The sequence below is a fragment of the Onychostruthus taczanowskii genome, unplaced genomic scaffold (assembly GCF_017590055.1).
Source record: "Onychostruthus taczanowskii isolate IOZ18803 unplaced genomic scaffold, ASM1759005v1 scaffold50, whole genome shotgun sequence".
Taxonomy (NCBI): Eukaryota; Metazoa; Chordata; class Aves; order Passeriformes; family Passeridae; genus Onychostruthus; species Onychostruthus taczanowskii.
Window position 1 is genome coordinate 4,127,094 of NW_024502569.1, and position 21,859 is coordinate 4,148,952.

The 21,859-nt window shown below is 41.9% G+C and overlaps 1 protein-coding gene across 1 annotated transcript in view; it reads left to right on the top strand.

Moving 5' to 3' along the window:
- The first annotated feature begins 6,448 nt into the window (after positions 1-6,448).
- ATP8A2 (ATPase phospholipid transporting 8A2) overlaps positions 6,449-21,859 on the top strand; it is a 303,180-nt gene continuing 287,769 nt past the window's right edge. The window contains exon 1 of the mRNA XM_041416052.1: positions 6,449-6,541. Coding sequence (XP_041271986.1) covers positions 6,463-6,541 — 79 coding nt within the window. The 5' untranslated portion in view covers positions 6,449-6,462. The remainder of the gene's footprint in view (positions 6,542-21,859) is intronic.

Here is a 21,859-nt window from a genome sequence, read left to right on the forward strand (position 1 = left end):
GGAGGAGGCGCCCGCAGGCGCGGCCCGGCCCCGGGAGCTCTCCGAGGTGCTGCAGCGGCTCCCACGATCCTGTCTGGGGAACACGGCGCTCCCCAGGGCAGGGACACCGCCAGCCTGCGCTCAGGACATCCCTCGGAGCGCTGCTCTTCCAGATGCCCCGACGCGAGCCACCGCCGCTCCCTGTCCCTCCTCCGCCCTGGGAAATAGGGATGATGACACTGCCTCTCTGTAAGCTCCCTGGAGACGGGTGTCCGAGAAGCAGATTTCCAGCCTGCAGCAACGGCTCCCAGCAAAGGAACAAACCTCAGTTAGCAGGGCATGAGGTTTGGACCTGTTTCCTGAACAGCAGCAGGGCACAGACCAGCGCCTCTTTTATCCTAAAACACTGGAAACAAGCAGAGCTGTGAGTGCTGCTGTCTAGGGTATGCAATATCATAGAATCATAGAATGCTTTGGGTTGGAAAGGGCCTTAAATCCACCCCCCCTGCCATGGGCAGAGACACCTTCTACTAGACCAGGCTGCTCACAGCACCATCCAACCTGGCCCTGAACACCTCCAGGAATGGGGCATCCACATCTCTGGGCAACCTGTTCCAGTGCCTCACCTTCACAGCAAAGAAGTTCCTCCTAATACACAATCAAAACCTACTCTCTTGAGAGTTCAAAGCCATTCCCCCGTCTCTACATGCTCTTGTAAAAAGTCCCTCCCCATCTCTGTTATACTAAATGGTATTTCAGTGGGTTTAAATTTTTTTTTTACTTACCATGTGTTGTACACAACACTATGTTTTTCTGGTATTTAAAGCAAAGTCCAAATCACAGATAAACTATATACTGAACTCCATTATTTCCAATTATATGGTGTCTTGGCCATAGCAATTGGCTCAAAACATATTTCAGAATATTTATACACGTGCTCCAGAGTATGTTTTACCTTAACAAGTGTGTCCACTCTCTCAAGCTTCTTTTCAGTCTTTCTGAGAACATCTTCTTGGGACTAAATTTTGATTTTCTGCATTTGTTTACAACTGTACAAGGTGAGTGCCACCAAATCGGTACGGCAATATTTTATGCCTGCCTTGGATTCCCTTTGCACCAATCTCATTGATTACAAAGCCAGAGAATATTGGACTCACATTAGCCAGCAACCTAGCTGTGGCAGAGGCTAGTGAATCAAAATAATGAAAATGCACCTCATGCATTTTGAGAACTATTTACATTCTGGAAATCAATCCCATCTTAAACGTTTCCTATGAAGACAGGCTGAGAGGGCTGTTCAGCCTGGAGCAGAGAAGGCTCCAGGGACACCTTAAAGCACCTTCCAGTACCTAAAGGGGGCTGACCAGAGAGCTGGGGAGGGACTTGTTATAAGGGCATGCAGTGGCAGGGCAAGGGGGAATGACTCCAAACTGACAGAGGCCAGGCTTAGATTAGATACAAGGAAGAAACTCTTTACTGTGATGTTGGTGAGGCACTGGAACAGGCTGCCCAGAGAAGCCGTGCATGCCCCATGCCCGGGAGTGTTCAAGGTCAGGTTGGACAGGGTTTGAGCAACCGGTCTAGGGGAAGGTGTCTCTGCCCTTGGCAGGGGGTTGGAACAACATGATCTGTAAGGCTCCTTCCAACCCAAGCCATTTTAAGATTCTATGATATTTCATTAAACATTTAATTTCTTCAGTGTTAGTCTTCTTTGCTAAGAATACATTTTTTTCCTAGCTAATTGCTAACTAATTACTAGCTAATTGCTATCTTGGCTCCATATAAGCAAAGATCAAAATTATGGTCCACTCTACCATATGTCTTTCCTGCGCAAAGCATTTGAAGGGGGTTGTTCTACACAGGGCTTTCCATCAATTTCCAGCCTGGTGAATTCTTTCTGTCGACGTGGAATAAAAATTTCTTGTTCCAATTTAGCTTACTGTGTTTTGAATGTATCTTTAACACCATGCAAACTTGAAGTTTTTTAGTAATTTTCAGGCAAATCACAGAACACCTCCTGCTATAAAATGAGTATAAATTTCAGTTTCCAACATATTAATATATTATTCTATACACCTTTTATTTTATTTACATATGTCATTATTCGAAAATCTGAAAAACCTGAATGACATGTAAACAATGAAGATGCCTGCATTTCCAGATTTTTTATCTTTTTCCCCCATTTCACTTACAGGTAGTGGTTTACCCTTTCTCTACCATGCTCCCACTCTCCCATGCTCCCACTCAATGTGCAATTCATCATATTTTTTTCCACCTTCAAGTTAAATCTGTGGGTTATGGTGAACTGTAAGAGAAGTGTTATTGTTGAGCCCCTTCTGCTCTATAAAGTATAGGAGACTCCAGCTCCTTTAAGAGATTACAGGTGGGCCATGCATGCATTGACACATATTCACATATTTAAGGTCCCATCCTGTATCTCTCTTTAGATACCAGCATCTCTGCAAAGAAGATCCTTAAGCTATTTCAATTATTTTCTTAAGCTGAGTGATGCCAAGCACATCTTCTCTATCAATCTAGAAACAGCAAGTCCTAGATTTTTTTTTAAACCTTTTAAAAAATGTAATGATGAGTGACAGATACCTCCGCTGTAGCTCAGCATATTATCTGCATCGTACTCAATTTGATCCTGTGCATGTAAACAAGGGCAAAGCACCACAGCACAAAGATTTGGTTTAAGACCAAGAAAGTCCATTATATTGTTTTTTGGTTGGTTTTTTAAGACAAGCAGAGTTAGGCAAGCAGAACTTGCATGCAATTATCCTCATGTTGTTGCCTAATACCACCACTGCTGGCAGGAGGCCACAGGCTTTGTACTGATTTTGCAAGGCCTCAGGACTGAGCCTCATTTTGTCTGAGCTTTTATTGACCTGTCTGTGGCTTTCTGTCACTTAGTTGTTGCAATAGCTATATCTCTAATGGGAAGGTAGCTATGTCTAACTGTTACTTTTGTTTAACTTTGTATGGTGCCATAGTGGCTTTTACATGGAGATTGACAAGAAGTTCTACTGTGGACAATGAGATATTTATAACTTAGATAATGATGTATAACATCATTTATAACTCACATAATGATGCATAACAGAGTAATATGTAGAGGAATACAGGCCTGGTATGACAGCAGAGTCTCCTGAGAGTGGACTCACAGGACACTGTGTGTAGAAGAGGCATAGGATGATGAAAAAAGGAGCACAGCCTTGGCACTGGAGAACTTGGGGCTACAAAGAGCTCATCAGCAGTCAGCTAAAGCAGTGCAGACCCAGGAAGTGGACAAAGATAGCTGAGAGATTACACAAAGAACAAGTACATACCATACATAAATGGCATCCTATATAATACAATGGGATGTAAAGTGCAGCAGTAGACAAAGGGATAAAGAGCAAGGTGTGAAGGCATCTTAAAAACCACACAAAAATAGCCCCATAACAGTTCTTGGTTTTTCTCAGCAAAGAATTCGTTGGTGAGACACCAATGACCAGCTGCTTTACAAAGGCCACCACTGTCAACCATTGGTCTCAGAGGGGCAGTGGAACGGTAAGCACCAAAACCAAAAAAAAGGCAGACAGGAAGAGTGTGACTACAAAAAATTGAAACGGTTTATTATTTTTGTTGTTTTTCCTTTCAGAAGCAGTAGCATTCTTAATTTCTTACTAGTAGCAGCATTTAGTAGCTTATTTCTTAGTAGTAGCATTCTTTAATTTCTTTCTTTTCTTTCTTTTTTGGTAATAATTAGCTATCACCTTTGATTAGACTGTTACATTTTCCACCACACTAATAAATGTGGAGTAATGTGTGTTTCTTTCCTTTTTTTTTCCCCAGAACCAGTCTCTGTGTACAACATTAGTAATTGGAGCAGAGGATGCATCTTTTTGGAAATTTGGGCTTAACAATCTCTCTAAGGTCCCAGACGGCATCTGGCACAGTCAAAAATAGAATAAAGATATCCTGTCTCCCAGTCTGGCACATTAACTACAGGACCATTCTTCCAGCCTTTGCTTTATTTATTACATTGAAATAATTATTATGCATACTGAGCTCTTTGAAAGTACATTGCTATAAATACTAAAAAAGTGAGCACGTTGTAATTTGAAAAATACCAACTCCTTTTTTTTCAGTACATCATTCAAACCATGGAACCATTATGACAGACCCCAGGGAATAATACTGCTGTGACTCATGGTCTGATAATACACAATTTAGTGCAAATCAGCACGATGACAAAGACAAGCATTGCATAACAAAATGACAAAGGTGAGTCCTGCAAAGTGGAATGAGTTGTTTCTTTCCTCAGAGCTTAGGGTTTACCCACAGCTTGTCAGCTGGTTACTAATGAACATGAGCTTTCAGAAACACAACAAACTGCTCTGGACTACACACTTAGTTTTCCTACAGGCCCCATTCTTAAGCCTGCTGAGCAGGACTCAGGTTCTTTCTCAGTTACCAAGATTATCCTGCACACTTGGTGTCCTTGGACACTTTTGCAGTCCACTTTCTCCCCTCAGCTTTCCATTAGACTGTAGTGTATGATTATATAAACTTGTGACTTGAGACAGATTTTACAGGCAGTTCTCCTGTGAGGCCCTCATTCTGAGCAGAGGCAAAGATGTGTTTTGTTTTTTCCATGCCAGTAAGCTTTATTGAAATGCCTGGTCATTAAATGCTCGGGGCGTGCCTTCCATGGGGATACAGCTCAGGCTTGTTGAGGTAAGTGTGGGCTGGGTAATTAAATCTCCTTGAGGCACTCAAGCAGTCAAGTTTAGGTGAATGAGTAGCCCTTGTAGCCACAAGGCAGATGGTGCTCTAGCTGGAGCACTCTTTGAGAACATTGAGTGTGCAGAGGCGAAAGCAAGTGCAGTGCATGTGAAGGAACAAATGCACTGAGCTGTTACGTGGGCTCGCAGGCTGACAGTCCACAGTACTTTAAGTGCACTGGAAGCACAGTTCACCTGAGGGCTAATTTCTGATGAAAAAGTAAACGTGAATCCAGGGGTTACCATTCATTTTTTTGGTCCTTTTTTGGGAGCACTTTCTTTGACTTTGAGCTGACAGCTTGAACCCCAAGTGAACTTCACTTTAATCTGCCTACCAGTAACAATATATGTGAAGTGATTCCCTGTTCCCCAGGCCATTTGTTTTGGTACAAAGATACTGACCACAACAGACAATAATTGGAGAGGAGAAAGAGCAAGCTGAGGGAGAAAATGATGATAATGAAAATACCAGCTCCATGTCATGGTCTTAAAATAAGAAAGGCATGCAGGAATGCCAGCACTTGTCCTTACTGGATGATTTCATTCACAAAAGCTCTTGGGCCACTTCTCCCAGAGTGATAAAATCCATGAGTCTCTCACAGGCAAATATCTGTCGGCAGCAGTCCTGTCACAAAGCACACATCTCCAGTGGGCTATGATGCATTCAGTGCAGTCAGTGTAAAATGCCACAGTTCTGGATTACTTTGAGTTTAGGAAATTCGAAGTGGTTTGTCAACAATATTTCTATTTCTAACATTTTGTGGAGTTGTAGCTAGAAAGTATCACTTTCCATACTATATATGTGAGGACACCAAAGTACAGCAACATTCAGAGGTTTAGCATTATTTATGATCTTTGAAACAACACCCAAGTTACCCATCATGTGTGGTAGCCAACTGTGGGGTCAAGTGGTTGAGACACAGACTTAGGGCCGTTTGTCACAGACCTTCAAGATACGGGGGACCATTTCTTATGCAGCAGATCCTCCCAAAACTCAAGGTATCCTCATCTCGTGGTGATTCTGCCTCATTTAAACCATTCTACCTTGAAGCTCATCTGGTAGAGAAAGCAACCCCTTAAGATGGGGCAACTGCTGCTAGCTATGCCTGGTTAAGACCAGGATCTTAAAGATTCAGAGGTGCTGTTTTACTTTTTTTTTTTTTTTTCTGTTAAGTTACATTCCTTCTTTGCCTGTCCTTAGTGGGTAAATTCTCATGGTCGTAAATATTTTGCACAGAAAGCTGATGTGCTGTAAGTGCTACATCGATTAATCTTTCATCTATTTCTTTTTTTATCCTTGATTTACCAGACATTTTGAGAAGGAATGGTATCTTTTGTGATGAGGCTGGCAGCATGCCACAGTGATGAAAGATGTCCTTGTAACCGGAACAAAGAAGCCCGGATAGGGATCCTGATCCCAGCAGGGACTTTGCTGGGATGCTTTATGCGCCCAAAATGTTTAGTAAAATACTAGTTCCAGCCAGACACCTCAAAAACCCCCACCAAACCCAGGCCCTGACTTCATGGCACCTCACGCGGTGGCTCACAGCGGGCGCACGGAGCCGTGAGCGGCTCCCCGGGAGGGCATCTCCGGGCCCGGCCGGGGCTGAGCGCCTCGCCCGCCCCCGCAGCCCGGGCGCGGCGGTGCCGGCGGCCGCAGCGCGGCGTCTGCGTGCGGGGGGGCCCATGGCAAGCGCGCCCGGCCGGCCGCACCATGCCGAACAGGGCCGGCCTGGACACCGCGCTGAAGATGTCCCTGAGGCGGAAATCCTCCAAGATCCACTCCTCGGCCGGTGAGGAAAGGGCGAGGCGAGGCGGGCGGGAGCGGCGCGGGGAGGAGGCGCCGCGGCGGAGGAAGGAAGGCGCGGCGGAAGGGAAGGGATGGCAGCGGCGCCTCCATGGCGCGGCCGCCCGGCCCTGCCGCCCCGGCGGCCGCGGCGCTCGGGGATCCCGCAGGCGCTGCCCGCCCGGTGCCGGCCCCAGGGCACCGCGCCCCGCCTGCAGACCCCGGCCCGGCGCTGCTCCCCGCGCCCCAGCGGCGCTGCCGCACCTCCCGTCCGTCCCACCTCGAGCCCGGGGTCCCCCGGCACCCTCAGCCCGCGGCGTGAACAACCCCTCCTCCTCTTGGCTCTGACAGTTTTTGACAGGGAAATTTCATCTGGTCAGAGGGCAGTACCGCGGGTGCAGGGGAGACGGGTCCCCCCACTCAACACGCCGGTCAGGGCCTCTGTCCCGTGATCAGCAGTGGGAGAGCACCAGGCTCTGCAGTGAGCCTGCGGAGAGGTGAATTACAGGGCTTCTTATGAGGTGCGTTTAGGAAACTGTTTTCCAAGTAGTTAATAAAAAAGAGTAGACAGAAGTGGAAGACTTTTGAAGGTAGAATTCTGCTCGCAAAGGACTTAAACTGACTTCTGTAGGACCAAGGTGCATTCAGATTTTGTCTCTGCTCTGTTCTGCTTGGGCATCACTGAAGCATCAGTGACATTGCTGGTGACTTACAGACACCCGTTCCTGTGCAGATTATTTAGGTGCCTAGTACAGTTTCTGTGGTGAGTAAAAGTGTAGTATAATGCTGCTTCAGCACTCTATTTCAATGAGAAATGTGCACATTTCCTGGTCAGCTCTGCTTTGGGTTAAATCTCAGAGCACCTTGGAGAGCATTTGCTGGATTGTTTTTGGATGATGCTGTATTTGAAGATGTCCTTTAGCCGCTCATGGCTGTTCACCTCATGGAACCAGGCTAGAGCTAGCTGAAAGCCACCTTCCCTTTGGCTCCTCTGCAAACCTGGTCAGTCTAGTAACATTTTCCTGTTTGGTCTCACTGCTTGGTAGCAAGGACAGAACTTCAGGGACTTCTGCATAGCGGCTGAAGTAAGTGGGATGCTGAGCAAAGAGGAGTGTTATGTCTGCTCAGAGGAAATGGTAAGGTTTCAGGATAGGATTTAGCATATTACGAGCTCTACTTATCTTCAGCCTAAGCCATTCAGATGAAACAGTTGCAGTTAAGCAGATTCCACTCTCCAGTGTTTGGGGCTGTGTCCACTTCTGCAGTCCAATGTGAAACCCTGTCCTGTGGTAGGGAGGCTCTTTTCCCAGAGCTGCACATCTTTTTGTGACTTAACCTTTGGAATCCAAACCTAGGCTCCTTTCAGATACCAGGTTCTTGTTGCTTGGAGAATGTTTAGCTTCATAAAGATAGCATAGCATACATGAGGAGCTTAAGCTTCAGCTTTTTTCAATGACAGAATCAGACACAATGGGTTGGAAGGGACCACAGAAGGTCCAAACTCCCTGCTCATGCAGGGTTATCCTAGAGCACATTGGATGGGACTGTGTCCAGAGAGTTCTTGAATATTTCTAGTGCTTGGTCATCCACAATCCACAATGATACTCATGGATCTAGGTGGTTAAGTTGTGCCTTGATGTCCTTGGTGGTTAGGGCACCCAGATCTAGCTATTTAGGGATTTATCTATACACAGCCTCAGACGTTTACGTGTTCCCTGCATTTCACATAAGGAGAATCCAAATTAGATGATACTTTGAAGAAAGATTGAGGTTGCTGGTTAGCATTAAGATCAATTTCTAGCTCTTGAACCATGTATTTCCTATCTAGAATATTTTGAAGAGTACTAGAATATTACAAGAGTAATATTTATTATTAAGTTGTTGTAGTTGGTTTAGTACATGAGAGCCAGCTCTGGTGACAGGACAACCAGAACCAATCTCTCAGCCACCCAGAAAGTCCTGCCTTCCCCATTCCTGTGCATTCCCACTGCCTTGCTTGTGTCAACATTAGCCATCAGATGGTTACCTGGTCACTGGGATGAGTGCTGATCTGGCTCACTACCAGCCTGTATGACCTGAATGCCAGCAGGTACCAGACACAGAAAGGCAGTAGCTCTGTTTTTCACAGCATGTTGTGGCTTGATGTGCAGACCTGCTGTCTGTGGGGGCCAAACAGGTTCATGTGAGGGGTTCTGGGCTGTCTGAACCCAAATGTAACAGCATACCTTTGGAGACTGAGCCACTGTCCACTGACAAGCAGTTCACATGTGGCTGTGTGGTGACACTGCAAAATCTCAAGACCCTTCTGAGCTGAATGGTGTGGAGGGGGAACCAATCACCCTTTTGTCATCCTTAGTTAAGGTCAGGTAACTGTGTCTATCCATTGCAGGTTTTTTGGCATCCATGTATCAAAATGTTCTCTCTCCTTTCCTTTTTAGGAGAGATCTTTCCTGCTCTGAAGTATTTTGGTTTATTTGCTAGTTTTATTTACTTTTGAGTTTTGGTAATCGAAACTATTAGGTTTTAGTTTGGGTCACTGAGATTTATTTTCATACCATGTAAAGCATTTCAGTAGCTTATAGACATTCTTCTTTAGTCAGGAAGAACACTGCCTCTGTGATGGTCTAACACAGTCTTTTTGTCTCAGATTTTCGACCCTCTTGCATTTGGTAGTGTGTCTTCCACGTGTGCTAATACAGTATAAAGTGTAACTGGTATATTTGATAGAGTTTTAAACCTGCTTAACACCCATATAAAGCACTTACCAGAAAAGCAGATGACGTGAAAAGGAGAATTTAGAGATGGGAAGTCACCTTCTGCCACTGAGATGATCACTGCATTTCTTTTTTATGCATTTGCTCCTTAATCGATTTTTTTCCTTGTACAAGTAAACCTTTTTATTGCTGTAATGTTGTACCAACTGAGCTAAATTGATTAGATTTAAATTATTCTCAAAGTCTCTAGCTCCTTACTGTTGTAACCACAGACATCAAATACTAATTTGTTCTTCTCCTTCCTGCCTCCTTAAAATCACTAAAAATAAGAAACCGTCAATAAGACATTGGACTACAATGGCATTTTTATTTTTAGGGAAAAAAATCGAATTTCAGCTTTATAATGGATTAAAGGCATAACTGATCTCTATATTATTTACTGTGGTCTTTTTCAATTGCTCAGTGATACACATCAGCAAGAAAAGTATTTTTAGTGTAAAGGTAGTAACAGAATCTTCTCTTAGGACATGAGAAGCTGGAATATAAACATCATTTCATGCTATGAAACAATACTCCTTTTATATGTTTTCCGTCTGCTTTTTCTGTGAAATACTTGCTTAGAGTTTATGCTGTGTTTTTGATTTTAGAGTCCTAGTCCTTTCCTTGTAAAGGATCTATTTCTTTCATTTTTCAGAGAAATGTCTATGCAAGAATTTATTTTTGCTATTTTTGTGCTGTGATATAATTACCATGATTGCAACTGTTGGGAAGCATCATACAGAGCAGTTAAAATTCTACACAGGCACTTGTACTTTGCTCAAAGCTTTTATCCTTGAGCAAAGATGGCTAAAGCATTGGAAAGGCTCCTCAGGGAAGTGGTTGGGTCACCATGCCTGGAAGTGTTAAAAAGTGAGTAGACATGGCTCTTTTCTGTAAGGTTTAGGGGGCATGGTGGTATTCAGTCAAAGGGTGGACCTGATGGTCTCAGAGGTCTTTTCCAACTGTAATGATTCTTTGATTTTATCTGTAGTCATTTACAGGTTAGACATAATTCCTATAGATACATATAAAATGCACAGGATCTATAGGTGAAATATATCATCTGCTCTGCATCATTTACATATGGCTGTTGCTGCATCAAATAAGGTGTAATTTGGTTTTGTGGAGGCAGGTTCAGGTGGTGTAAGAGGCATGGTGAAGGCTAAAAAGCTTTAACCTTGAAGGTCACTCTCATCACCTCTACTCACGGGATACCTACATCTTATTTTGCAGGAGGATCAGCATTGCCTTGGATCCATTGCATTGGATACATTTTTAAGCTAACAACCCCTATGAAGGGATCAGCAAAGTGCTGACCTAACAAATTCTTTAAATACTATTATTAAAACTGGTTTAGTAAGAGTAAAAGCCCTATTCTGCTGAGAGAAATGCACCTGGCAGGAGTAGTGACAGTGGGGACTGAAGGGGGGGTGTACTTCCTCAGCAAGTGCTTTAACCACCCATTAGCATCATCAAGAGTCACTGAAACATTAAGCAGGACGATTGCAACCATAGTGTTGGCACACAGAAATTCTGCTCTGTTATGGGAAACTTTTCCAGGTGAAGACTGAACGTCTACCAGTTTAGTGGCAGAAGTTAGTAGAATAGAGTAGTATAACAAAGTAGTAGAATAAATAGTAGAATAAAGTAGTCTGAATAGACAGACCACTTTAGTCTGTGTTTGTTCATGCTCATGCTCAAACTGTGTGGTGGTAATTTGGTGTGTTACAGACCTCCCATTTCTTTTCATCCACATTTAACTGGCACGCAGTGTAGTATAATGTGCAGCTTATTCTATCACATCAAAGGCCCCATCCTATTTATGTAAACACCAGTGACAATTACAAACATCAGTGACAATTATGCCTTTAGACAAAGTGCTCATCACAACAAACCCTATGCTCTATGTTACTGTTTCTGTAGTAGCACAAAGGGGAGCCTTCTCAAGCTGTGTGGGATCTTGCACGACTGTAAAGTAACGTGGTGACAGTGACAGGGCTAACTGTAGGCCGACCTGAACTTCTGCTGCCTTTGCTTAAAGCTTGTTTGGCTGTGAGAGTTAGTTTGCATTAGAATAGGAGGAAAAATAAAATACCTTTGCTTAGGACACTGAATTAGAAAAGGGTGATTTACGCACAGTTACTGTGGAGCAACTTCATAAATAACCAAGATCCTAAGTGGAGTGGCAGAAGAAACATTTCTTTTCCCTACTGTGACGGGGGAGGTGAGATTATTAATAAATCCATTAAAGATCAAAGCACTCAGATGATAAGGAATACAGTTATTTAGGAGTTAATTGAGGATATAATAGATTTAACTACCCTTCTGTTTCTAGGATCAAATTAAATGAATGTATTTAATAAAAGTTTAAAATTCCACTCACTATATAGCCAATATATGAACTCTCTTATGCTACTTGAGTATTCATAACTCCATTGAAACAGACACATGTACTGCCTATTTATAGAAACTGTTTTATTCCTTCTCTGTGCCACTCTCTCCACAGGACTCTTGTTTCAGATTTCAGTTTTCTTGCAGTATCTGCTTTAGTATACTTCCCTGTGTTGGTTGAGTCAGTTTTCTCCTTTTCTGGGCAGAGCTAAAAGCACTGCCTTACTAGTGTGATTTGGCAGAAATGCCACTCTAGTTCTATGAAGGATTACAATATCTAACAGTGAAATGACTGCAAGGAAATCTGCTTGTCTGTTCAGGGTCCTAGAATGTCACCAAGACGATGGAACTGCTGGGTGTACTTCCTGTGTGGGACTCACTGGGCATAGAAAGAATAGTCATTTAGTATTGCATTTCCATTGCCACAAGGTTTGAGTGCAGTCTTGATCTCTGCCAACTCTGCAGGGTGTTTTTTTTAACCTGGAAATCTATGACTTCATAAGTGATGTTGCTCTAAAGCATTCCCTTTTTTTCTTACCATTAACCCTCCTTCCCTCTACAAGAAGTTTCAAGCTGATAGCTCCCATTGACTCTGGATAGTATTTTGGATGATCATTTGAAAAATGATGTCAGCATCTAAAACTGATCACTCTCCAATTAGCGATTCACAAGGCATTTTTATTGTAGAGAAGCCTTGCTGAGGGCCCTATGAACAACCAGGTCATCTGTTTCTGCTCTTCTGGAGGGTTGTCAAGTGATGCTCTGTAGACTTGCTACAGGGCAGCACTCTTGGCTGGTTCATTTTCCTTTGGCCAGTCTTGTTTGAGCTATCAAGTATAGCCTTTAAATAATCTTTGAATCTGACAGAGCCGATTCGCTACTTGTGAAGCAATTTCCTAAGCACCTATGTTAGCTTTTTTACTGCAACAGGGAAGTGTTTCAGACCTGTCTTCCTGTACCATGTTGTATTGTGGCACATTTTAATTATGTCTGTAGTAGTACAATTACTAGAATATCTGTTACAGACAGTATCTGTAGAGGCTGATTGCCAAGATGTTCTTTTAAGGGGTAGTTAATCCCCAAGTCTTTCTTGCACATATACTGGGTAGAGCACAGCAGTATACTAGATTTTGAAAAGGCACTTGAGTATCTCTGCAGCAAGATCTTTCTGCCTCTGGGACAGCTCTTAAGTGTGGCTTGCTACAGATATTTTCCTTTCAGTCTCTTATCTTTTCCAACCAAGCTACTTAAGCCTTTTGGAGCAGTTGCAGGTATGTAAGACATGGCATCTGAGAGCTTTAGATAACTGATTCTCAGCTGGTGCGCTCAAAGGATAATTTGGGAAAGATCACCGACACAATTAAGATTGAGAAAAAAACCCCAGATTTTACAAAGCTTTGGGGTTTATTTTTAGTGCAAAAAAATTCAACTATCAATATTGAAAATATATTATTTTCAGTTATTCCAGTATTTGTTAGGAAAGCTCTCAGATTTTTGATTAGCATTATTGCCAACTTTTCATACTGAATCCTGCCTGCTACAAAAGTTCCTGGACAGTTTCTTTCCAGCCCCAGGAGTGGATATATGCCTGCCTATTTCGAAGTTCCTGGCTGTCAAACTGCTGGCTGAGTGGTACTTCCATGACAGTAAAATTACTGGAAGACACACAAAAAGACAGTATCTTCCACACAGGGCATCACCCCATTACCATTCCCTCTCTTGTGACAGAGTGGCATATGTGCAAAGTCCAAAATCCCACAGTAGACCCAAGAAGGCCTCTTTAGTTGCAGGATTTCCACTGAAAACAAGTCTGGTTTGTGTCACAGTAGATGCACCTGCTTTAAATCTCTGGCCATTTCCACCCCTGACTCCATACTCTATGCTCTCCCTCAAGTGTTCTTAGCCACGTTGTTTCTGGTAGGAGTTCAAGTGAGATGCAAGGGACTGTCTGGCATGGCATGGCAGGGAGCAGTAAGTGTTCCCAACCTGGACTGCTGAGAGGCTTCAGCAGTCCTAAACTTTCACCATCAAGAAAGACTGGACTGCAAAGAAGATTCTGCAGTCCTCAACACTGGGTGGTTTTGTTGAAGTTCTGGTCTGCCAGCTAATTACCTAAATCATTTTCTTTGAGGGCTTTCTGCCAAAACCCCAAAGAGAGAAAAAACGGGAATAAAATAGCTGTAATAATAAATCTGATATGATCTGGTTGAGACAGTGCAATTTGTATTAGAGCTAAGTAGCAGGGGATTTAAATAATTTAGTATTCCTTTTGGTTTTTTGGTTCATTAGACAGCCAGATTCCCAGGGTGTACTTGCCATTCCTGCTAGGGACGCTGTTGTTTACAGAGACATTAAACTCTCTTATCAGTGTCATCTTCTATATAGAGAAATCCTGACAATCAAGGACAAGAGTTAATCTTAGATCTTCCTACCAGAAACCTCCTCCCTTTTTTTTAAAATAAAGTCCCTTCTTAAGACACCCACCACTTTACAGACACAAGCATCTTGCTGAATTTCTGCATCGTTCTTTTACAGGCTTCAAATCAAATCAGAACAGTTTTGCCCTCTGATGAGATGAAAACATTTATATTTCTGTGTACCAGTTCACATCTCATGAGGGCAGATGGTACTATTGGAGAGTACATTGTCATTAATTTGGGACTCAGCAACTGCAAACAACCATATTTTTTATTTTCATCAGAACTAGTACACAAATTAGCATTCAGTAATAAAATGTTAGTACCCTAAGCAGGAGCCACAAAATTTACTGAGGTAGAGAAAAGTAGCAGTTATGTGGTGGCTCCTGTCTTTGTGAGGAGCTAAAGCTGTTTCACTGCAGTTTCAAGTATTTTGTCATCAGTGGCTCCAGAGCAAGGGAATAATTTTATTTATCTACTTCAGAGGGCAAGATGAAGATCACAGGCACCTACACAGTGTTTGTATGATGCTCAGAAACAGAGAGTTGTATACAAAAATATTTCTTCAGTCAGGTAAGTTTACAGCCATTAGATTTACGTTTTTTTTTTTCACAGTTTCCTTCTGGCTTTGGTGGCGTCAGACCTCATGAAACTAAGTACACTTGGATATTCTGGACAAAATAAACAAAACATGACTTTTTATTTAATCCTCTACTTCTTAGAAAGGTTTATTTTTACAAGGTAATTTTATAAACTATATATCTGTAGGTTTTTTGGCATTATTTTTTATTGTCTAAGTTGTTTATTAACAATGATTCTATATTGACATAAACAATTCTAATAAGAAAACTGATATATCCAATTTTGTAGACTAAAATTTGAGAAGAGTGATTAACAACCTGAAGAAGGGGGAAGGGAAGTTCTACATTAAGAAGATTGGCAGTGCTTCAACTAGAAGACTATGCTGTGGCTGAGGCTATAGCCAAAAATAGAAGTGGATTAACAGAAGAAAGGCAAGTAGATAAAACTAAGGTCAAAGCAGAAATAGATGCTTTAGAATTACCTCATGCACCAAAAGATATGAAGAGATATTTAAGGAATTTTCCTATTGTATGCACCTATAATGGAAAAATCAATTTACAATAAGAAGCACTGTGAAAGACGACTCAAATAATAAGTTAATTAAGAACCAAGCTTTAAAATGGGCAGAAAAAAATGACAGTAACTTTTTCTGATTGTTTGTACAGGCTTTAACATGCATGGTATTACAAACAAACTTTAAAAAAAGCTGTAAAAGCTGTAGTAATACCAACACTTACAAAAAGAAACAGTAAAGATAACATTAGACACTCTCTGAGGTGGGGTAATGGAGTGACAAGGCAAACTCAATAGGTTGTGTTTTAACTCCTCCCTAGAAAAAAGGCTTAGCTAGGTAAGAAGTTCTACCTGATGAAAATTATTCCAGCTCTGTTTAGACTAATGAGCCCCAGATGTGTAATTGGTGTGGGAGAGAAGCTAATGCACACAGATAGGAAGACTAAAAATGGGGAAAAGTAGAAGAAGGTCATGTCTGTAGAGATTTTGGTAAGATAAGCTATAGCACCTAGGAAACTTGTCCTTTCTTGTAGCTTTGAATTCCAGTCAGGTAAGCTGGTTTCAAAGGAGGGGAGGTTGTGCTTGTTGAAAAAAACTCGTTTTAGATGTGTTCAACTCTAATGGTCTAAGGTAGATACTGACTATCTTTTCTTCAATTTTCTGCATGGAAAAGCTGAAGACCTGTTTTCTTGATAGGAAGGTTTACTCAGAGCTAAGGTAATGATCTACTAGTAAGCAAGACCTGTGTCTGCTTTTATTGTAATGACTTTGTTTCTTTATTTCTGATTAGATATTGCTTGGTAAAAGCATAGTAAAAATCTAAACCCTGAGAGGAAATACTTACAAATTCATAATTCTTTCCTGTAATTCTGTGTTCCTGTGTGACATGAGTACTACAGTGATGGCTCTCAACAGCTGCATAGTAGGAGTTATGTTAAAGATGAAAGGTATACTTGCTTAATGCAAGAGATTCCTTCAAATTTCTTGGGATGTAGGGCTCATTAGTGGCAAGGAACTGTTGTTTTGGTAAGGAGCCCAGTATTAGGACAGTAACTGATTGGGAGGGATTTCTCTCCACTGAGTACTTCTGCTATTCACAGCAAAATAGAACAGCTGTATGGAAATGGTGTTTCAGTAATATTTCTAATGACCTCTAAACGTGGAATAGCAAATTAATGCTTATTAGTTTGGGACTTCTGCTCATATGTGACCAAATAATTTCTGTAATAGTCTGTAGAGTGAAGAGAAATAAGGCTTGCAGTCTTTCAGAAAAAACTGCTGTATGAAATTTGTCCCCAGTAGTTATTTCAGAGAACTGAAGTATTTGCTTTCATCTTTTTTTTTTAAAAAAAGGGAGTGGGTATGAAACTTGTGTTAGGGGTGCGAATGACTATTTCTCTTTCAAAAGGTGTCTCCTCTTTCACAAAAAGACTTAAACAATGGGTATAAAATCCAGGAATGGCTATAGCTGAAATTCTGAGTGTAGCACCTCTTGGGTTCATCATCTGAAGTCTAGGTGATAAGCCTTTCCTAGGAAGGAAACACCAGTGCTTGCTGTGCCTCAGTGGATGCACTGTCACTGGAAATTGAGTCAGCCAGGTGGTGATATTCAGCTTTCAGCTGTGGTTGGTTGGTTTAGGCTTTTTTTTCCCCCTTCTCCTCCCTAGGGCTACTTTTTAATGACAAACTCCTCCAGTACCAGCACATGAGTCATAAACATAATTTCCTCTAAATTCGCAGCAGCCTATGCAATCCTAGATAATTAAATATTGAAAAGGTCTGTGATTCTTGTCTTTGCTCATTCTAGAAGCAATTGCAATAAAACTCTGCCGATTGCAGACAGGTATTGGAATGTCTCAAAAGTGACGGATACAGTACAAATGTACTTAAAGTCTCAGAAATTATGCAATAGGTCAAGCTGAATCCTGATACAATAGAAGGCAAACATTTAATGTTTTGGCAACGACAAGCTTTGTGTGGACTCTAGCAGGAGACCTATAAGGTTGCAGGCTCAGCAGGTCAAGTCAGCATAACTCTGCCTAAATCAAATTCACTGTCACCAGTCTGCAGCAGTTCAGGGTCTGATCTATAGGATTACCAGAACAATCTGTCAAAGCATCATAATATATCTTCTAGAGATCAAGCCACTGAGGCTATTATCTCTCTTTGGGGGTGGTGGGTGAGAGGAGAGAATATTTTTAAAACTCATCTAGTACAGATGCTGCAGACAACATAGCTGTTCCAGGAAGAACAACCCGCGTAAGAAGGCTGGGATTTTTAAAATAAAAATACTTTCTTGGGGAAAACATCTCCAGCTATGCTTCTAGTGTAGGACTTTGGCATAATAGTAGCAGGTGGCTGCAGCATTAAAATAACTGGTAATTATATTTTTCATATAATGTGCTTCAAAGGAAAAAGGAAGAAACCACATGAGGTTTTAGTTCCATCAGCTTTATTCTCATCCTTGGTCTGATGTTTTGGCTAAGGCTGCGGAGCAGAGATAAGACTGGCTGATACTGCAAACCTGTAAGCCTCTCTTATCTGTCAGTAGTGCTCTCTTCCTGACAGGGACAGGCAGAGGCGTGTGATGGCAGTTTTTATCCTTGTCCTTGGTTAAACATAGAACTGCTGTTGAATTTTCTGTTTTGTAAGTCTGTTTATACATCCATTACACTGAAAATAAACTTGTCCTACATGGAAGATGTTCATTAAGTTCACAAGTCTGTTCTGAGCTTAGTGCAATATGTCTTTGTTAAGCTGCTCTAAACATAATTAGCTGTGTTCTGGCTTTGGTAGACCTTGGTGATACAGATCAGTTGTAATCAATATAAGAGGTTCTGCACTAGGTTCTTCATTTGGTGCTGAAGGCTGGGAGTACAGTAGCTACCCTTCTCAGTCAAAATACAAGAAACCTGAAATGTAGGTATCCATTCTTCCACCCCCTTTGCTGCAGCTCTTCTCTTGGACAGGTGGTAGTTTCTGTCTGATATTCCAAGTCCTTTGGAAGCTGCCAGGGAGCAGTCCTCTGGGAGGGCTGCTAATTCTCACACCAGCATATTTACTCCGGTTTGAAGGTGCCTTAAATGGAAGAGGATGTCTGTTAGAGCCAGAAAATGACTCTGAGGAATGTGCTGCCTCTCTGCATGCCCTGTGCTGTGATGGTGATAGAGGACAGCAGAGTCCCTCTGCCATGTATCTGTTATTCTGAGAGCTCTGGAAGTAGTTACCCTCAGGTTTATAGTGACTTTCTGCTGGTAACAGGAAACTGCATGATGTCCACTCTGCACTGGGGATGGCGTTTCTTGTTGCTCTCATGGAAGCTGTGTGATGAGTTTGTGTGGGTTATACTCCTAATTCTGGGATTCAGTGCAGTCTTTGACATGGTCATGAAGTGTTCCCTTCATCATGTGGGATTGCTGAACAGTCCTTGTTCTGAAGGAGGAGGGCTAAAATTTTCTTTCTGTTTAACAAGACAGTATTAATTTTGTTCCTGCATCATGTCAGACTTCAATGCAGCTAGTAGATATTAAATTAGACAAATTACTAAAAGATAAATAAGGACACAATAGACTAATTTTATTAGTTATTACACTATGAAGTTACATGCTGTTTTCTGCAGGGCATTTGGTTGCTGCATGAGACATCTGAAAGTATTTTGCAATTAGAGAGAATGAATTGGTTGCCAATTTCCTCTCTTGAATGCTTCCATTAACAGTCCCACTAACAGTTGTAGTGAACCTTTAATGAATACAATAAGCCACATAACCCATATGAGCCTGCATGGCTTGGTACATGAGAGGTTCTGTAATAGTACCTTGCAGTCATATTTTCTAAGTACTTCATCAACAACTTGATATGATTTTTATTTAAAAAAAAGTTGCCTCAGTGAAGAGAATGGACTATAATTGAGTTTTCCCGCATTATCTTTTTCATATCTGCTTTGCTCTGTGTTAAACACATTTGGAGAATGGCAAAAATAGCACAGTAGTAAGGATGTAGTTGATTAAGAATGTGCTGCTCTTAGTTTAACACTCAATCCTTAGAACTTTTAGTATAATGCTGGCTGGGGTACCCTCTTAGGTAGGCTAATTTTGATAGCTTGTGCAAGCCCTTAGCCATGCAGATGGGATCTGCTCCATGCCGATTCAAAGGTGTGTCTGAGTGTCTAAGGTGAGTGCTTGGATGTGTATGCCTGTGCTGAGTAGCAGGACCTTCATCTAAGGGAGTCAGGATGAGATAAGATTAGGCCTTTTTTCTTCAGTAACCTAGTCACTTCCTCCTCCAAGTGATCCTTCCCTGTTGTCTTCTGCACCACGTGTCTCGTAGCTATGAAGCAGAGAGAAGGGGTTTGAAGAAATGCTGGGAGTGAACTTCATGCCTGACTGTATCCTTTATTTGGTCCTTGATGATAAAAATTGCTTCTGGATCAGTCTTTGCTCCTCCCATGCAATAAAAGAGATATATAGATTTGAGACCCAGAGGTTTAAGAGAGTTTGTTTAAACCTTAGTTCCCCATTTTGTAATCTAATGTCTTCTTGTAAAGGTAGTCTCAGCTGTCTTGTATGGCATATAGGTGTGCTCAGAGTATGCCCATGTGGCCATGTATTTAAGTATCTTCCTGAAAACTGGTATTCTGCTAAGATCCTCTAGAGTATGGACTTCTGGGTTTGGGGATGTTGCTATTTTGGACAAATTTGGATTTAAAAGATGAGACTTTTGGGGGATTTATTAAGGGTGAGTTGGGAGTTGTCCTCAAGGGTGCTGAGGGAGCCCCACTGTTTCAAAGCTGGCTCCACTTTGCAGGGCCACTCTCTCACAATACTTTACCTCAGATCAGCATTCAGGATGTCTAAGCTGTCAGCAGCACTAGTGAGGAAATGGTGCTCCCTGAGACATGGCTGGCTTGCTGCTGGCTGAGCCCTTCCGGGTGAAAGAAGTTGTTGGTGGTGAGATCAAGACATAGTGCTGGATTTGTTGGGCTTTTGCAGTAGGATCTGCCACAAACTGTAGAGGGGCCAGCATTGGTTGGGTTGGTAGTAGAGCTGCAGTCTGCTATGCTTTGTTCTTAAATGTAAAACTATGCCCCAAAACTGTTATCAACCCCTATCTGATCAAGGCAAAATATCCCTCCTTTTGTCTGCATAATAGAGAATATGCTTTGAAGAAACAGGGCTCTCCTAATGTGTGTTTTCCTTCTGCTGAGTTCTTCCACAATATCTGTACATGTGTGCAGACACGAGAACAAACCTGACCTCCTGAATAAATGGTTTTCCCAGTGCTCTTACATTTTAATAAAACAGTGGGATTGTCTTTGTAATCTGATTGCTATTGGCTAAAGGAAGTTTAGCAGATCTACTCATCACTTACTCCATTAAGGGTAGGAGCAGCTCTGTCCATACATGTCATAGTTATTGCAAAGTGCTGCCTAGCAAGCAAATGGCTTGTCTAAGCTGCCTCTGGTAAATTCAGTTCATTATCTGTAGCCTAGTTCATTAACCAAGTCTGAACAGTGAATACTGCACTATTAGCATTGCTAGTGGTGCATTTTGCATGCTGCCTCTTGGTCAGCACTGAGGGTACCTGCTAATGTCCTGGGTGTTTGGAGCAGAGCTGCTGTGTAAATAATTCATGGGGTTTACAGGTTTCAGGAAAGTCTAGTTAGAGTGCATAAACTGAAGTTGAATGATGGCAGAAGATGCACAGTACAGGATTTTCATCTGATGCAAATCTGGATTTTGGTAGAGCTGTTATAGATCTCCCTGGGGTAGCTGAAGCCAGTTTTCCCCAAGTCTTGATCAGACTGCTTATCTGCAGTTGCCAGAACAGAGCTATCTCTACCCTATAGCCTGCTTGCCTGCTGTGGGTTCCTTTGAGGTATTTGTTCTTGGTGGTGGCTTTTTTTTTTGAATTTATTTTTAAACAGAAGATTTTGGTATGTGATGAAGATTGCCCATAAGGGAGTTCCTATGGATCCAGTAATCATTAGAACACCTTTATGAGAGGAGTGTTGGGGCTGCATTAAACCTTGAGAACCTGTAGGGGAAAGACTGTGCTTGGTCTCTCCAAGTTACAAGCTCAGAGATTCAGTGTGTTACCTCTGAATCTTTAATGTCTGTTAGACTTTGGCCAGTCACCAGAAATTAGGCTTTATGGCTTTGTTAGGCAAGAATTGGTAAGTGAGGCAGTTTACTTTTGGATTAGTGAATGTGTGGCCTTTCATTTTAAAAGGCATTTTTGTACCATACCTGGCACAGGGTACGAAGAATGCATTTCTTTGCTTCATTTTGTTGCTCCAAAAAGAGATTGTTAAATGTTTTTATTTTGCCCATTACAGATATTTAGCATTCTTGCCCCTAGAAAGAAAAAAAAAAAAGGTAAATGAACTCTATAGCATTTTTAATGCTGGCTTAATGTAAGTGCAAATAAATGCAAAAAGCTGTAGTGGCTTCAGGCTACTTAGAGCAAACTAGAGTAATCTTAACATAGTGAACATATTTGACTTTGTTGGTGTTTACTTGAGACGATATTAAGAGTAAAGGATGAAAGAAAAATACCTGTTCTCTTTATTGATAGCATTACACTGTTTGCAAGTACTTTATCTTCTTTATCAACATGAATATTTTGGCTTTCTAAAGTAGGAGGCCTACTTAATGTGGAAGCAACAGCATT